We start from the raw sequence: 19,214 nt of genomic DNA, 5'->3' as shown, positions 1-19,214 counted from the left end.
GTCAACGCTTCTATTTGATTGCGATAGTGAAATTCGTTAACACGCGAAAATTTAGCGGCGATTCTATTCCCGAATTCTATTGGTAAGGTGTCAGCAGTGCATTTCCGTTCTTTTTGTGTACTAACAGTGCAGTAAAAATGAAAAATAAAACAGACCACATCATATTTTCCATACTTGAGGTGAAGGGCATTCTGCACGCGGCTTCCACAGATCTTCACTGTGAAACTTCAGAGCAAGAGGAAAGGGTTACCATTTTTGCTAGCTTCTTATATCAATATATGACTATACACTTAGAAAGAAGAGGAATAATGTCTTTATTTACACAGTATTATGCCGAATGGAGTCAGCAGGCTGTTAACTCAAGAAACCTCTGGGCGGGGCTGTCCTTGTGTCCCTCTCTACCAGTCACATGAGTTGCTCACGGTCGCAGTCGAAAAGGGCGGCCTTCCGTTAGTCCACAGTACTCCTCACATTCTCGCTGGCTGTACCTGCGATCTCACTGGGCATTGTAATCACAAAGGCAGATCTTATTTATTTATTTATTTATTTATTTATTTATTTATTTATTTATTTATTTATTTATTTACTTATTTATTTATTTATTTATTTATTTATTTATTTATTTATTTATTTATTTATTTATTTATTTATTTATTTATTTATTTGCTTATTGAAAGATTTATTTATTGTATGTACCCACAGTGGTGATGAGACAATTAACATAAATCAAGCGTTTTTGGTTAACAAAGCTCCGGAAACGGAAATAAGAAATATTCCTCTCTCGCAACCGGTGTTCAGCTTTTCCGGTTCATACTATTTTATTTATGCCTTCTTTAAACCAAACAAAGATTTGTTTGGCAAAGGTACGATAGAAATTAATTTTGCGTTGTTTTATTCTTCAACCGATGGGCTCATTTCATACAGCTGATCGTTGATATGCATATTTTAGCTATAAATGGCGAATGACTAGAAAGGTTGGTGAATAAAACTCTTCCTAACCCTACTCCTCACTACACTCTTGATATGGTTCCAATTCGTTTTTAAAAAGTTCCACACGTAAGGTGGAACTTCTTCTAAAAAGTTCCTCTTACAACTGGAACTTAAGTGGATCCAGCTAGATTAGAGTCCAATAGCCATTCCCTTGCAAAGAATATATAATCTAAAGCCACCGACAATGTTTCAACCATCTTTAAGGTCAGGAAGGCGATGTAAGCTTGGCGCCACTGTTTAAACTAAAATTTATAACGCAAGCAAGGATCAGAAAATTATGCAAACCTATAATATGCGACATTAATTCTGGCACAAAATTATGGCACTAAGCATATCCTGCCCGTCCACATGGATCCGTTGTCAAATGCTTGGATCTTTAGGCAGTATTTGTTAAATTTCATTAGTGGGCAGGAAGCGTTTAAGGTTTGCATTTACCCTCCAAAAGGATAATGTGGACGATTTCCACGATGCCGATAAGTATACTAGAGAAACGCAGGTGAGGTCCCAATCGCCGAACATCACGAGTCCTCATATGGGGCCGTGTGCATAAAAGCGCTTGCATGCGCCAATATTAAAAATAATCGCATATATACATGCGCACATTGGCAAAAAGAAATGCTCTTGAAGTCAGTGGTAAGGATCAATATTTCGCTATGCAAAGCAGTGTTGCGATGTCTTCGGCTAAGAGAGCATCTATTTACAGTTCGTTGCCTCTGTCGTCAAGCATCGCCGCCACATACAGTGGTCATCGTTTGTTTATTTATTTATTTATTTATTTATTTATTTATTTATTTATTTATTTATTTATTTATTTATTTATTTATTTATTTATTTATTTATTTATTTATTTATTTATTTATTTATTTGTTTATTTATTTATTTATTTATTTATTTATTTCACTGTCATGGTGCAGAGTACCCCACAGAAGGGAAGGAAAATTCACGACAATAAATAGAACAAGAAACATAGCTTATACAATAATAGAAAATAATAATTACAGATACTGTCCTCACGCAGAGCAAGACATTACAGGAGTGGTTAAATATGCAGTCATGATCTAACAACAAGCGGGCAAAGGAAACAAAATCAGCAAGAACGGTTGCACAAGGATACAGCACTGATATGGTTACAAATGGTTACTATTGTCAGCATTGGGACACATGAAAACGAGCGCTTGTTCGGGCCGAGAAGTTGTCTAAAGAAACGCTTAGCGGCTTTTTTAATACAGGCATGCCACTACCAGGCATCGCAGGCGCTAAGCTTCTAAAACATAAAATTTAATAACCGTCTCTCTCTCTCAGGAATAGGAAGTGCAGGCGAGTGATCGTAACTGTCCATACTGCCTGACACCGTAGCTGATGGTAATTTTCTCCGCTTACTAGAAACGAACATTTTCTCTGCGCTGTTCGAACAATAATCAAAATTGTATCCTTACCGTTATCGTCATCTAAGCCTGTTCTATCTGAGGACAATACAGCAGTAATATTTTCAGGGGAGTCAGTTTTAGAATTGGAAGCAGTAATTAACTCCCAAGCATGTCGAATAAATGGCTTGTTTAATTACAGTAAACTCAAGCTAAATAAACCGAAAAAAAATTGTTTTATATCATCCCAAAAATAAGTTCGTTAACTCTTCTAGCCTCAATATTTTAACTGATGGAAAAGCCTTGGACGAGACAGAATCGATAAAATATTTAGGTATTACAATTGACAGCCAGGTAAACTTTAAATAACACGTTAGAGAAGTGTGTTCGAAACGTGCTTCAGCTTGCTATATTCTTTTTCGAACGCGTATATATTTCAGTACCCCTATATTAAAAATGGTTCGCATTGAAAATTTTATTCCTACATCCCATCACCCGTTTTTGAAATAGAGCTAAACGCATAATGACCTTCTCGCACTGGCACTCACCTACACCTTTATTATTCTCAGAGCTCCACATACGCCCTTTTACTCTCCTGTCGGGAATAAAAGTATGCCACGCAGTAAATCCCATTCTACTGAATGCTCATTCTTTACCAATTACATTATTTTTTACACCAAAAAGGAGCACTAGAAATGCAAGCAACATAAACTTCAACCTTCCTATCACACGAAACAGTTACAACCAGAGCCTAATACAGTATGTTGCTGTAAAAATTTGGAATAATATTCCCCTTGTAATTGAAATGGCAAATACTAACTTCTTATTTTCTATCGAAAGATTTTATTTTGGCGGAATTCCATCATTATAACACTAAATAAAACAGATAACAATGCTTCCATTTCTGGCGCTGCCAAATTTGTTTTCGCTTTGTTCATTTCCTCATAATGGAAATTGTATTTTTGCGGTCTCTCAAACATGCAAGATGCATAAAGTAATAATTCATGTATGTACAGGGTCGTCCACTTCTAGCTAGAACACGGTCACTGCTTTTAAAGCAACATTGTATCTGACGCGGGCAGATATCGATGCAAAGCGATGCAAGCACACAGAGACACGGATGTGCTGCTTCACATGGCCAGCCACTTTACTGCGTGGCCAGGTCGGATGCAATGTTGCTTTAAAAGCAGTGACCGTGTTCTAGCTAGAAGTGGACGAGGCTGTACATGCCTGCTTTTCATTTTTAGGGTATTATGTTTCTTGCTTTTGTTTTTTGTGCTCATTGATCGTTATGCTTTTCCTTGTGTACAATAACTGTGAAAACTTTTGTCACATGTCCTTTAGCGTGTCTCCACTGTTGTGTATATGTATGTATTTACCGGTGCGGACAAAAGTAAACGGAGCCCGCTTTTTCCTTCTAAAATTTTTTTACGTGTTGTATAATTGAGACCGGCAGTCATGGTATGTGCGAACCGGTAGTAGACGTCAGTGTCCTTTCACTAGGACAAATATTGTTTTCTTATCTGCGGTACTGAAGGCACGATTTTAATTTGAGCGGAAAAGCGTGCTCCGTTTACTTATGTCCGCACCTGTATGCACGGACCTAAACTAGCTTCTTCTATTGGCCTAACATTTTTTTATTTGTGCATTTTATTGATTGATCGATTGATCGATTGATCGATTGATCGATTGATCGATCGATCGATCGATCGATCGATCGATTGATTGATTGATTGATTGATTGATTGATTGATTGATTGATTGATTGATTGATTGATTGATTGATCGATTGATTGATTGATTGATCGATTGATTGATTGATTGATTGATTGATTGATTGATTGATTGATTGATTGATTGATTGATTGATTGATTGATTGATTGATTGATTGATTGATTGATCGATCGATTGATCGATTGATCGATTGATCGATTGATCGATTGATCGATTGATCGATTGATCGATTGATTGATTGATTGATTGATTGATTGATTGATTGATTGATTGATTGATCGATCGATCGATCGATCGATCGATCGATTGATTGATTGATTGATTGATTGATTGATTGATTGATTGATTGATTGCGATCTGTATACGTCATGTGCAATGCAATCATGGTGAGTGAACGCTTTTGGCGATGCATCTCGCACATTTTCGCGCCATCTCGCATTGTTATCAATCCAGGGTATGTCATGTCTGCACGTTTTTGTAAAAGGGAAACAATCAGCTCGAGTAATTCTAATTCTAATTAAAATTACTTAATGCTAATTAATACATTTTGGTACAGGTTGCAAGGTGATTTCTCTGAACTTTTAAGGCCCCCAGATTAAAAAGGTGTGTAATATTTCAGCTATATCGCTATCAATCCAGATCTTGAACGAAAAATAACGCCTTTAGAAATGCACTCTATTAGCCTAATAAATAACCCACCCTCTGATGCATGGCGTTGTATGCCTTATGAAAGAAATAACGTTTAACATTTTTGGAACTCTATAATAAAACTATCTCTTCGGGTGGACTAGTTCCGTCAGGTCCAATTTACGCTAACACTGGTTCAGTGGTTAGAGCACTCGACTTCTGTAACCAACGATGCGGGACAGAATCTCGGCCGTGGCGGCCGCTTTTCGATGTGGCGCCCGTGTGCTGTGCGATGTTAGCGCACATTAAAGAACCCCAGGTGGCCGAAATTACTCCGTAGGCCTCCACTACGTCATCGCTCACAGCCTGAATCGCTTTGGGCCGTTAAATCACACAAACTAGAACTAAACAAAACTAAAGCTAAACTAACGATAAAGATCCCGCCTTGTGGATGCAACACGTTTTTGACTAGAGCGGTATTTCAGAGACCTGCCAGGCCAGACGAACCAACGTCGGTTCGGAATCTCTCGCGCTAGTAGTCAAATATGCGGGATACTAGAAACGAGAGATCATGCTTAAATTTGTTCTAAAGCCCGAAACTAATCAGGATATTCTTGATTTTTAATTTTGCGTCACACTATAGCTCTTTCTTTCTCTCTCCACACTTTATTCCTCACCGTGGGCACTCACCTGAAAACTCCCAATCCTTCTGATCAGTCTTCGGCACTCCTTCAAACGAAAGAAAAAGAAACGCTTCAGTGAAATAAAACAGATTCTTGCTCTAAACGTAAACTTCCAAGAACTCTTATAACAAGAAAAGCATCTGTCCTGAAGACCACATGGCGAAAGAGACGAGATATTTTGTTTGTAAAATGACAGAACCAATTCCAAGCGCCGACTTTTTGCTACAAATTCTCTGGTGGTTAACCGATGAATGCAAACCTCCTTTTTATATATATATTGTAAAGAAGACGAAGAAGAAACAACCCTGCGGCATCACCATCGCCACCATCGCTGGTCTCCGACGCCCATCTCCCTCGCGCTGAAGCTGTTCCCTGCGGCTGGTATTCTGATCCCTCTGTGCCCGAGTTACTGCCAGCACTAGACGTTCAGGTCATCTATTAAATCCACATTTCACTTGGTGGAGGTCAAGCTGAAGTTCCCTGTACCCATCTCGCCCTGGAACTTCGAAGCAGAACGTTGACTACCCCAATGACGGAGCCTACTTCATCGCACCTACATCCGCCAGTCACCTGCACAGGTTCCCTTCGCCAACGGGACCCCGCTACCTTCAGTGGAAGCAGTGATGACGACGTCGACGATTGGCTGTCCACTTACGAACGGGTCAGCCGCCACAATAACTGGGACGACAATCGTAAGCTTAATAATGTCATTTTTTTACTTGAGCGACGTCGCTAATCTGTGGTTTCGAAACCACGAGTCCGACTTTACCGCCTGGGCGCATTTTAAGACCAAATTTTCTGATGTCTTTGGCCGCCCCACCGTCCGAAAACTCCGCGCGGAAAAGCGTCTTCGATCGCGACTACAGCTGCCCGGTGAATCGTTCACCAGTTACATTGAGGACATTGTTGATTTGTGTCGCCGCGTTGACCCGACCATGACCGAGGCCGTTAAAATACGTCATGTCCTCACAGGAGTTAATGACGGCGCTTTCAACATGCTCGTCGCCAAAAGCCCCACTACGGTCAAGGAAATATACGACCTCTGTCAAAGCTACGACGAACTCCGCAAGGAGCGTGTTTTGATTCGCCAGTCTCAAGCATCACTTGCTGAACTTGCCGCGGAGAGGGAGTCATCTAGCCTCTCTGAAGACATCAAGGCTTTTGTACGTCAGGAGGTCGCGCGACAACTGTCTCTGCAGCCATATATTAAGGAGTCGACACAAACTGGCCTTGTTCCGGAGCTTCGCCGTGCAATCCAGCAGCATGTGTCTGAAGTCGTCCCTAATCCTGTCCCTCAATCAGCTCCGGTCGCACCCTCAATGCCGTTCCCCACGCCCACAATGTCATCGTCCGGCGTTGCGCCATTGAGCTACGCTCCAGCATTCGCGCCGGCTCCTCCTCAAGTATTGCGTCGCACGTATGCCGAAGTCACTTCAAGTTCACCCCCTGAGCCAGCATATGCCTATGCTTCGCCCCCCATGCGGTCGGCACCAACAGCTTTCGCTCCCCCCTTGCTTCAGACACGATCTCCATGGCGCACTTCAGACAACAGGCCTATTTGCTACCACTGCGGCATCCCTGGACACACTACACGCTACTGCCGGCGCCGAATAAATATGGCCTTTGCTGCACGGCCTGCGCCACCTTATTTGCCCCTCAGTTCCCCGTTCCATCGGGTCCTCCAACAGCATCCCCCGATCCTCCGGACTTTCTGCCTCGTCGTTCGCCATCACCACGTCGCCGCTCCATTTCGCCAATGCGCCGACGACCCGCTACTCAGCCGGAAAACTAACCGCCGCAGTTCGCGAGGCACGAACTGCGTATTCGACAGAATTTCAAAGTCCTCGTCTTAATCCCGCGAATGTTACTGCTGTCATCGTTGAATGTGTTTATACTCTTGCGCTCGTTGACACCGGTGCCGCTGTATCAGTTATCAGCCAAAAACTCTGCCGCTCCCTCCGAAAAGTGACTACGCCCCTCGAGGGACTGTCGCTTCGTACCGCATTCGCTCACAGTATACAGCCGACAGCTGTCTGCACTGCTCGCGTCGTCATTGCTGCAGCCTTGTACATCATCGAATTCGTCGTCCTCCCCACATGTTCTCATGACGTCATTCTCGGCTGGGATTTCCTGTCCAAGCATCATGCTATCATTGACTGCGCCAGTCCTCAAGTAGAGCTCATTGAATCGAGTGATGCACCGTCTGATGCCCTGCTCCACGAGCCGCGTCCTCGTTTTGCGGCCAAACTCCTCGTAGCTCATGACACAACCATCCCACCCGTTAGCGCTGTTCTGGCTCCCCTCACTGCCTCTTTTACCACCGCCGCGACAGTCCTCTTTGTGCCCTCTAACGTTGTCTGCCGCCGCCGCCACTTACCGCTGCCGTTTGCCGTCCTTGACATGAACAACGGCGCTAGCACACTTCTGGTAGCCAATCCTCTTGCGTCTCCCGCTATGTTGATCGAAGGGGAGTGCCTCGGCCGCATCGAGCCCGTGGACCTTCTGTTCGCCTTTGATGATTTGTCATTCCCTGTCTGCCAAGTTGACGCCTTGACTCCAACTCGTGTGGCTTCAGATCCGCTACAGCGGGATCTTTTTGACCATTCTGTGGACAGCGCTCTAGAGCCGCGCCACCGAGAACAACTTCTTGACCTTCTACACCAATTCCGCTCCTCCTTCGACATCCCGCAATCTTCCTTGGGCCGCACGACGACCGTTACTCACCTCATTGACACTGGCGCTCACCCACCTCTCCATCAGCGGCCGTATCGGGTGTCCCCGACTGAGCGCCGTGTTATTGCCCAACAAGTCGATGACATGCTGCAACGCGGAGTAATTAGAGAATCCTGTAGTCCATGGTCATCTCCTGTGGTCCTAGTTAAGAAGAAGGATGGATCCATACGATTTTGTGTTGATTATCGCCGCCTAAACAAAATTACTCGTCGTGATGTGTATCCCCTGCCAAGAATCGACGGTGCTCTAGACTGCTTGCAAGGCGCAGAATTCTTTTCCTCACTCGATTTGCGCTCTGGATATTGGCAGGTGCCCATGGCAGAGGAGCATCGCGCTAAGACCGCCTTTATTACTCCAGACGGACTATACGAATTTAATGTTATGCCGTTCGGACTCTGTAACGCCCCAGCCACATTTGAAAGAATGATGGACACTGTACTGCGCGGCCTGAAATGGAACATCTGTTTATGCTACCTCGATGATATCGTCGTCTTTTCAACAGACTTCCCGACCCACCTGACTCGACTTCGCCAGGTCTTCACCTGCCTAACCCGCGCCGGTCTTCAACTGAACCTCAAAAAGTGCCGCTTCGGTGCCCGCCAGCTCACAATACTCGGACATGTTGTGTGGAAAGATGGAGTTCTGCCTGATCCTGAGAAGCTCCGCGCCGTTGCTGACTTTCCGAAACCGACCACTTTGAAACAACTGCGAAGCATCGTGGGCCTCTGTTCGTACTTTCGTCGTTTTGTTCGCAATTTCGCGACCATCATAGCCCCCCTTACACAGCTCTTGAAAGGCGCCCCTAACCTCCCCTCTTGGTCGCCAGCCTGCGATGATGCATTCGCGACGCTGCGCAATGTTCTGACGTCACCGCCAATCCTTCGCCATTACGACCCTACTGCACGTACAGAACTTCACACCGATGCCAGTGGTGTCGGCCTCGGCGCCGTCCCCGCCCAGCGCAAGCCTGGCTTCTCCGAATACGTTGTCGCCTACGCAAGCCGCGCTCTTACCAAAGCCGAGACCAACTACTCCGTTACCGAAAAGGAGTGCTTAGCAATCGTGCGGGCTATAACGAAGTTCCGCCCTTACTTATATGGCCACTCTTTCGATGTAGTTACAGATCACCACGCGCTCTGCTGGCTCGCGTCTCTCAAGGATCCGTCTGGCCGACTCGGGCGCTGGGCTCTCAGGCTTCAGGAATACGACATCCGTGTTGTGTACCACTCTGGCCGCAAACACTCTGACGCCGATGCTCTTTCTCGGTCACCGGTGCGTTCGCCTAACTCATCATCCCCTCCTGAATGTCAGCACTCACCATTGAGGATATGCCTTTCGAGCAACGACAAGATCCTTGGGTTTCTAACCTGCTAGATGTCCTTGGCACTCCTTCCGCGGCTATGCATCCTCGGGCACTCCGCCGACAGGCCTCCCATTTTACATTCGGGACGGCCTGCTATACCGCAAGAACTACAACTCAGATGGCAGAAAATGGCTTCTTGTCATTCCGCGCCACCTCCGCTCCGAGGTTTGTGCCCACCATCACACTGACCCGCAAAGCGCTCATGCCGGCCTCCTAAAAACCTATGATCGAATTCGTCAGAGGTATTACTGGCGGGGAATGTACAATTTCGTACGTCGTTACATTCGCTCTTGTACCGCCTGCCAACAACGCAAGATTTCTCGCCACCCCGCTGGCCCTCTCCAGCCTTTACCGTGTCCAGCTCGCCCGTTTGATCGTGTGGGAATCGACCTCTATGGTCCACTACCATGCAGTGCCGCTGGTAATCGATGGGTCATCTCCGCCGTCGACCACCTGACCCGTTATGCGGAGACTGCTGCACTTCCCGCGGCGAAAGCCCGAGAGGTAGCCCATTTTCTCCTGCACCACTTCATTCTTCGACACGGCGCCCCTCGCGAACTGCTGAGCGATAGAGGTCGTGCCTTTCTTTCCGAAGTAGTCCAAGAGCTTCTGTCGGCTTGCAAATCGATACATCGGACTACAGCCGCGTACCACCCGCAAACCAACGGCCTCACGGAGCGTTTCAACCGTACGCTTGGGGACATGCTCGCAATGTATGTTACATCTGAATCTGGGAGCTCCAACTGGGACCAGGTACTGCCATTCGTAACATTCGCGTACAACACTGCCACCCAGGCAACAACTGGTTTTTCGCCCTTCTTTCTCTTATACGGCCGTGAACCATCTTGTACTCTGGACATAATTTTGCCATACCATCCAGATGCCTCTGAGTACAGTGCTTTGTCCGATATTGTACAGAAGGCTGAGGACTGCCGTCAGCTAGCTCGCACGTTTAACTCCAACACTCAAGGCTATCGCAAAGATCAGCATGATAGCGACACCCTTGCTCCGACGTTCCTGGCCGACAGCTTCGTTTGGCTATGCGTTCCTGCCACCAGCAAACTAGAAACGAAGTACCACGGACCTTATCCCGTCTTGGAACGCACATCCCCTGTTAATTACATCATCGAGCCAGTCACCCCTTCTTCCGACCACCGCCGCCGCGGCCGTGAGGTTGTCCATGTTAGCCGCCTCAAGCCGTATTACAACCCTCTGGTTGTCCCTTCCCCGTGAGTCGCCAGGATGGCGACTTCTTCACGCGGGGGAAATGTAAAGAAGACGAAGAAGAAACAACCCTGCGGCATCACCATCGCCACCATCGCTGGTCTCCGGCGCCCATCTCTCTCGCGCTGAAGCTGTTCCCTGCGGCTGGTATTCCGATCCCTCTGTGCCCGAGTTACTGCCAGCGCTAGAAGTTCAGGCCATCTATTAAATCCACATTTCAATATATATATATATATATATATATATATATATATATATATATATATATATATATATATATATATATATATATATATATATATATATATATAACGTGCCTGCAAGATAAGTGAAAGTTGATGAATTATACAAATAATAACGCGTAATAAAGTGGAAGAGGGGGACGGGAGCCCTGTCTGTATTCATCAACACCTTTTTTTTTTTTTTGACCCCGTGCTAGTGTGTCGTTTCTGTTCAAAGAACCTTCTTCCTGCGAGAATGCACTGAGGGATCCAATTCTACTGGTAATCACGAATATTTACAGGGCTCCTGCAGCACTCTAACTTCTTACATTGTGACCTTGGATCTCCGCTATGAAATCCAGAAGTGTCATGCGTAATATATTTTGCATCTATATTACAATATTTAAAATACGTACGTTCGCAGGAAAACTTACTTGTGGCGATTTAGCACCTGCCAAGAGTGACTCATGGGTAAATATAGTAATATTGCCTATGACATAGGCAATAATAATCCATAGGCAATATTACTGTTTACCCAAGAGTCACTCTTGGCAGGTGCTAAATCACCACAAGTAAGTTTTACTGCGGACGTACTTATTATTACTATTATTAGTGTCGGTCGGAAGAGGCTATTAGTTCACTATGGAGAGAGAAAAACATAGAGCTAACCCTCACCCACCACTCTGCCCTCAATAAATCCTAACACCGCCGTCGCAGCTACGGTCATTAAAGCAGAATTTTGCTTTGTGCGAGTGATTTAACCTGACCACTCGTAATCAGACGGTGTAGCATCCTGGGCTGTTGGAGCCCAAAAAGAAGACTACTGCATAGCAAAGGCGCCATGTGAAAAGCTCCTTGTTATTGTTTACTTTTACTTTAATTGTAAGGAACAAGCAGGAACTTGCGGTGCAGAGCTCCAACGTTGAAGAGAAAGGAGGTAGCGGAAATAGTATAAAGCACGAGAAAGCAGATTTTGCTGGCAGCTGATGAAACTGATAGAGCGCAACAACAATGCATAACACTAATCGGCACAGCTTTGTTCAGGTAAAGTGGACAATAGAGGGTGTTTACAGCTTTTCCATAAGCACGGCAAAAGCCTGGAATTACCTGCGCATTTCTAAAGATCACTTTTTCTTTCTGCTCAAAATATAGAGAGGAGCAAGCTTCTCACGATCGATATAGGACGCCAGGTCCAAACGTCAGTATATATGTAGCTGCAGAAGTGCTCGTGAAATTATTATCTATGTATACGTGTAACCAATAACAATTAATCAATCATTTTTTCTTTCTTTTAGCATGAACCACTTAGTTGGACAAAATGACAAACACGATTTGTTCCTTACCTCCAAACTTGCTCATCAGGAGTCTCGCGACTGCAGCCTTTACACCTTTGGCTTCAAGTTCGTGGCTTTCGACTAAACAAAAGCCGCTGGTTGTCTTAATTCCAAAAGTGTCGAGAGTGGCAATGAGTTCCCAGATTTCTCTGTCTGTGTAAAATCCGATGTCGGTCAAAGCCGCGTGAAGCTCCAAGAAGAACACCCTACAGAAAAGATAACAAGAAGAATGAGGGGCAATAACGCACTCGCCCAGTCTCTGTTTGCTTCTTCTTGAACTCTTTGCGCAAAACTTGTTTGCTTCTGTCAAAAGGACTCGTGAAGTATATGTTTACTACGCTCCTGCGTCTGCCTCGATCCAGATTTTTTTTTCTCCCTGTATTACCTGAACAATTTTACAAAATAAATGAAGTATATGTTTACTACGCTCCTGCGTCTGCCTCGATCCAGATTTTTTTTCTCCCTGTATTACCTGAACAATTTTACAAAATAAATGGGGGTCAACTATACTGGTACAAGCGCAACCTCTGTTAAGGATAGTTTTGCGTGATTTATCAAGGTTTCACTCGGGTTGTTGGTTTGATTTAGGTTTACAGTATACATTTGCCATACTAATAGACGTGATAGCTCCTTTAACATCTCCGTTGCGCGATGTTTCAATACTTTTTGTCTAAGTTGGTTTTTATAGCAAGGAAGGCGCGGCATCTGTCTCACTTTTCGGTTGACAAGTACAACACTTCATTAGAGAGATTTAGGTTACCGTGATCCGCGATCCGCCACCGTGACTCTCTACCACGCGTGGGCGGGGCGCTCAAGCTGATTGGTCCCGACGCGACAGGTCTATGTGCCGACATCAACTGGGTGGCGCCATCTATCGGCGTCAAGGGATCTGGGCATGCGCAGTGGAACGCGCGGTGGCGGATCACGGTAGCGGATCGCGGATCACGGTAAGTTAAAACTCTCTATTATGTCAAGGACAAATTCGGACCCAGTGTGACGAAATCGGAAGCTGCACCACGAGTAGTAGAGCCTCGGCTATATTACCGTGTACGCCATGCAGCAGCTGTCCCATGTCAGTAGGCCAGCCAGTGTATAGTGAGTTTCCGGCACCGTGGCTTTTCGCCGCATTTCGCAGATCTTAGGGTGCGCTTATCGAAAGAAAGAAAAATGAAAAAGCCCAGCGTGCACCACGCCACATTGGGCAGAAAACTGCACACGCAAACTATACAGATTAAGCCCTACAGTACTCAAAGGTGAAGGGGGAAGGGGGGGGGTGAGATTCACTATTTTGGTCATTTGGATCAGTGCGGCTACATACCCCCTTCATGGATCACTGCCTTGTCGTGGCGGAGGGGCTTGCGGAACTCGATGAAGTCGTGAGCTCTGCTGTGTAGGGCCACCCAAGATAGACAGGTCACGGCAGAGAGTTCTGACAAAATGTGATTCACTGGAGAAGGTAATGGCAACCCACTCCAGTATTTCCTGCCAAGAAAACCCTATGGCCAGTCACAATACCATTATCAATTATATTATTTGCCAGCAGAGATGGAGAAGCGCTATACAAGCAATAAAAACAAGGCCTGGGGCCGATTGTGGCACCGATCATCAGCTTCTTGTTGCCAAAATTAAGCTTCGATTGAGGAAAACGCAGAAAACTAGAAGGCCTTTCAGGTATGATCTGGATCAAATTCCATTAGAATATGCTGTGGAAGTGAGGAATCGATTTCAAGAATTAGATCTAGAAGGCAAACAGCCCGAAGAGATGTGGACTGATGTTCGTGATATAATACAAGAAGTTGCTACTAAGGTAGTTCCAAAGCAAAAGAAATGCAAGAAAGCAAACTGGTTATCTGAGGAGGCTTTGCAAATAGCTGAGGAAAGGAGGATGGCAAAAGTTATGGGGGAAAGAGAAAGATACAAGGTTCTCAATGCGGATTTTCAGAAAATAGCAAGGAGAGATAAGAATGCCTTCCTGAACATACAGTGCCAAGCAATTGAGGACAACAGCCAATTAAGGAACACAAGAGCTCTGTATAAGACAATCAAAGATATCAAAGGAAGCTTCTGTGCTAAGCTAGGCGTGATAAAGGACCAACGAGGCAAGGACCTCACTGAAGCCTCAGAGATAAAGAAGAGGTGGCAGGAATACACAGAAGAACTGTACAAGAAGGACCCGAATGTGCAAACCCAACATAAGACGGTTATGATCACTGATCTCGAGCCGGGAATCCTGAAGAGTGAAGTTGAGTGGGCCTTAGCCAGCCTTGCTAAGAACAAAGCTAGCGGAATTGATGGCATTCCAGCTGAGTTGCTTCAAAACCTCAACCATGACGCTGTTAACATTCTGCATACATTATGTCAGAAGATTTGGACAACCCTGCAGTGGCCACAGGATTGGAGGAGGTCAGTTTACATCCCCATTCCAAAGAAAGGCAGTGCCAAAGATTGTTCCAACTACCGCACGATCGCGCTTATTTCACATGCTAGCAAGGTGATGTTGAAAATCCTCCAAGGTAGGCTGCAGCAGTATGTGGATCGGGAGCTTCCGGACGAGCAAGATGGGTTTCGCAAGGGCAGAGGAACTAGAGACCAAATTGCCAACCTTCGCTGGATCATGGAAAAAGCAAGAGAGTTCCAGAAACCCATCTACCTCTGCTTTATTGATTATGCGAAAGCGTTTGGCTGCGTAGATCATAGCAGATTGTGGCAAGCTCTCCAAGAGATGGGAGTTCCAATTCACCTCATCTGTCTCCTCAGGAACCTGTATGAAGGGCAAGAGGCCACAGTCAGAACTGGGCATGGTCTTACTGATTGGTTTCCGATTGAGAAAGGAGTGAGGCAAGGCTGCATACTGTCGCCCTGTCTATTTAACCTATATGCAGAGTGCATCATGAGGAAGGCCGGTCTGAACGAGTCTTCAGCTGGAGTGAAGATTGCTGGAAATAGTATCAACAACCTTAGATATGCGGATGATACCACTTTAATGGCAGAAAGTGAAGTGGAACTCAAGAGACTTCTGATGCGCGTACAAGAAGAGAGTGAGAAGTTTGGGCTTAAACTGAACATTAAAAAGACAAAGATCATGGCGTCTTTCCCTATCAAGTCCTGGAGCATCAAGGGACAAGAAGTGGAAGCTGTGACAGATTTCCTCTTCTTGGGCTCGAAGATTACCTCGGAAGGAGACTGCAGCCATGAAATTAGGAGACGCCTGCTTCTGGGAAAGAGAGCAATGGTTAGCCTTGACCGCCTAGTAAAGAGCAGAGACATTAGTCTGCCAACCAAGATACGTATAACTCGTGCTATGGTCTTTCCAGTTGTGATGTATGGATGCGAGAGTTGGACTGTGAAAAAGGCTGACCGCCGAAGAATTGACGCGTTTGAATTGTGGTGCTGGCGAAGACTCTTGAGAGTTCCTTGGACTGCCAGAAGATCAAATCAGTCGATATTGTCGACCATAAACCCTGACTGCTCATTGGAGGGTCAAATTCTAAAGTTAAAGCTCAGCTACTTTGGTCATCTGATGAGAAGAGAGGAGTCGCTGGAGAAAGATTTGATGTTGGGAAAGGTTGAGGGTTGCCAGAGAAGGGGTAGGCAGCGAACGCGATGGTTAGATGGCATCCTCGAGGCACTGCAGATGAAGTTATGTGATGCTAAGAAGATAGTGAGAGACCGGAAAGCGTGGCGTGACATGGTCCATAGGGTCACGAAGAGTCGGACACGACTGAACGCCTGAACTGAACTGAACTGCGGCTACATAATCTAAGTACGACCGGGAGAAAAGACGTAGCCACGATCTGCCTCACGGTTTACTTTTCCAAATTTATAGATGCTTAGCCAAGTTTACACTTGCTCTCTCAGCTCTTTACGGGAACACATTGGTGCGGTGAGGTCATTGTATATTCTTCACATTCCAGTCTGAGCACTGCGGGAAAGTGTGAAACTTTCATCACTGCTCTAACCGACATGGGCAACAACTCATTGTTAGCAGCGCCTCTATCTCCAGTGGTCCGACGTTGCCGTTCATTTCGCCGCAACAAAGTACGTGCGACTGATTTTATTCATCCGTATCTATAGAAAGCTTCTTCGTTTAAGAGGCCTACTAAGGAACGATTTGGCCTCCGAGTGCAAGTATATCATCCAGCGTGGTTCTCACCGACATTCACTAGGGGTACATGACACTGAACCATGTATCTGGAGGTAACTTTTCTCTTTCTGTGGCCCAGATAATTTTCCTCACGCTGTTTGCAACCGTTCAAGAGATTATTTCAAATATTCCGCAGTGAAGCGACCCCCTGAAAGTGAAGACTCTTCTCTTTGGTTTGGAGGGTTTGACCTCCCAAAGTGATTTAGGCTATGATAGAAGCCATAGTGGAGGACTCCGGAAACTTCGACCGTCCGAGATTCTTAACGTGCACTGGCATTGCACAGCACACGGATGCCTTGCTTATCGCCTCCATCGAAAAGCTGCCACCGCGGCCGTGATTCGATGCCGCATCCGTGAGCTCGGTAGCCGAGCGCCTCAACCACCCCAACCAGGTAAGACTTTTCTCTTTGTAGGGTCTTTAATGCATCGGCTACCTGTGCCTTCCCTCCGGCGAAATATAGATGAGTAATCTTTATCGCAATATTACGGTTTGCTTTACTTGGACTCCAGAATTTCGTAAGCTTGTTGTCCACAAGGCATACAGTTATGAAACTGTAACATGTGTCAAACATGAGCACAGCCGCTTACCACAGCTGCAGTATCTTTGGATATCAAGCAAACGTCCGACGCTGTTTGCCACATAAATGTCTCGCTCAGGTTACTGGCCATGGTGCGAGTAGTTCGCTACCGCAATAATGAAAAAAAAAATAATAGTTGGCTGACATGTCTGATCGATTTTACCTTTCTCTGTAAAAGAGAAAGGCGAACCAAGAGCTACCGAAACGAAGAAAAACAAAGAAGAATTATTTCTTGCATTCTGTGGTGGTCAAGCTAAAATTATTAACCTAGTAATTTTAGGACTGTAACTGTAAACAAAAAAAAAATAGAACAAAAGACAACAGCATACCAACTGCGGATTCCAAATCCACAACCTCCGAGTTTCTCCTGTATGGGGCCATAACAATTCAAATGGCGCAGCCGCAGTTGTCTTCTACTTTCAGGGGTAATTATGTTGTGTGTTGATTAACCTTGAGAGTATTCACCAACGCCGTACTCGGGTCATAGCGATGAATGTACAACATTTTTTGCTACCGCTAATACTCACTCACATTAGTGAGCATAAACCGCCCAGCATTGCTTCAGACGCGCAGTGCTGCCGTATAGCACGCTGGAATTTTCTCTTCATTTTAGTAATGTAGTGATGTAGTATTCGCCGAGAAAACTCCCGCGTTCTAACAGTACGGCGGTTATATCTCCATTGCGGCTTCTCGCCGAGCAACAAGCCTCGCTCATTCGACTTTGCATTAAGACCTAGGCGTCACTGTTGAACATTACCTTAGTCTTCTGCGTATTGATTTTCAAGCCTACAGCTTCTGGAAGGAACAGCAGTTTACATTATGTAGCGAAATACTGGAAGTAGTAAGCGAACATGTCTACTTAGGACAGGTAGTAACCGCAGATCCGGACCATGAAAAGGAAATAACAAGAAGAATAAGATTGGGATGGAGCGCATTTGGCAAGCACTCGCAGATTATGACTAGCAGCTTACCGGTATCGCTCAAGAGGAAAGTATACAACAGTTACATCTTGCCTGTACTAACCTATGGGGCTGAAACGTGGAGGCTAACCAAGAGAGTTCGACTTAAGTTGAGGACAACCCAGAGGGCTATGGAACGAAAAATGGTAGGGGCAACATTAAGAGATAGAAAGCGTGCAGAGTGGGTCAGAGAAATAACTCAAGTTACCGACATTCTAGTAGAAATTAAGAAGAAGAAATGGACATGGGCAGGACATGTAGTGCGAAGAGAGGATAACCGATGGTCGCTGAGGGTAACAAACTGGATTCCAGGGAAGGAAAGCGTTGCAGGGGGCGGCAGAAAGTTAGGTGGGCGGATGAGATTAAGAAGTTCGCAGGGGTCAAGTGGATGCAGCTAGCACAGAACTGGGTTAAGTGGAGAAATATGGGAGAGGCCTTCGCCCTGCAGTGGGTATAATCAGGCTGATGATGATGATGATGTCACTGTTTGTTTTATAAAAGAGAGAGAGAGAGAGAGATGACGCACGCAAAAAGGAAGGAGATAACGGATTTTCAGCTGTTTCTCGGCGGGAAGCCTTTGACAATTTATGAAACACAGCTTTCTAGGGAATAGTTCTTGACCGACAGTTGTCTTGGTCTCCGCTTACGAGAACTCCAGAACAGCAGGTAAATTTTATGGCAGACGTGGTTCGCAGGCTCGCTGGTACATTTCGGGTAAATTCGACGTTATCTATGCTCTAAGTTACCGATGATCTGAGTGCTAAACAAATATCTTCTCCTTCGCCGATATTGCATGGGCTTTCGCGAACATCGCAGGAGCGCTTACAAAGGCTCATATCTAGATGCTTCTATAGCGTTTAGGAGTTCTTTAAGCGATTTTATTCATTATAGTCATTGCAAAAGCACCGCGACTTCATTTCAACCGCTGCGAGCAGAATATAGCGGGTGCATTTCCGAGTTTTAAGTCGCGGTTTAAAGAAGCACTCAATAGATTTCGGATTGTAGCAACGGAATTGAAGGCACGTATAAAAAGGTACCTCTAAGAGCAGCGAAAACTTGCACCAAGTTACGAATTTTTCGCAGGAGATATATCGTATCGACATCGGTCTGTGATGGTCACTACAGTCGAGTTGTCTATCGAGGGGATAGTCGGGAAACACAACGTGGTGATAGTAGTTGCTCAAGAGTTGAGACTTCAACAGATGCAAATGGCGTCCATTCAGGTGTTGATACTGGAGGCTTCAATTGCAAATTATAAA

At 45.4% G+C, this 19,214-nt stretch overlaps 1 protein-coding gene across 1 annotated transcript in view; it reads right to left on the bottom strand.

Moving 5' to 3' along the window:
- Nucleotides 1-309: 309 nt before the first annotated feature.
- The window catches only part of LOC146179043 (uncharacterized), a 45,399-nt gene continuing 26,494 nt past the window's right edge, over nucleotides 310-19,214 (bottom strand). The window contains exons 3-5 of the mRNA XM_084579834.1: nucleotides 12,284-12,480; nucleotides 5,407-5,445; nucleotides 310-499 (exon numbers count right to left, since the gene is read on the bottom strand). Of these exons, the coding sequence (XP_084435960.1) occupies nucleotides 468-499; nucleotides 5,407-5,445; nucleotides 12,284-12,480 (268 nt within the window). The 3' untranslated portion in view covers nucleotides 310-467. The remainder of the gene's footprint in view (nucleotides 500-5,406; nucleotides 5,446-12,283; nucleotides 12,481-19,214) is intronic.

The sequence above is a fragment of the Amblyomma maculatum genome, chromosome 9 (assembly GCF_055883805.1).
Source record: "Amblyomma maculatum isolate TAMU_Amacu chromosome 9, ASM5588380v1, whole genome shotgun sequence".
In the NCBI taxonomy this organism is placed as follows: Eukaryota; Metazoa; Arthropoda; class Arachnida; order Ixodida; family Ixodidae; genus Amblyomma; species Amblyomma maculatum.
This window is presented reverse-complemented; position numbering and strand designations above follow the sequence as displayed.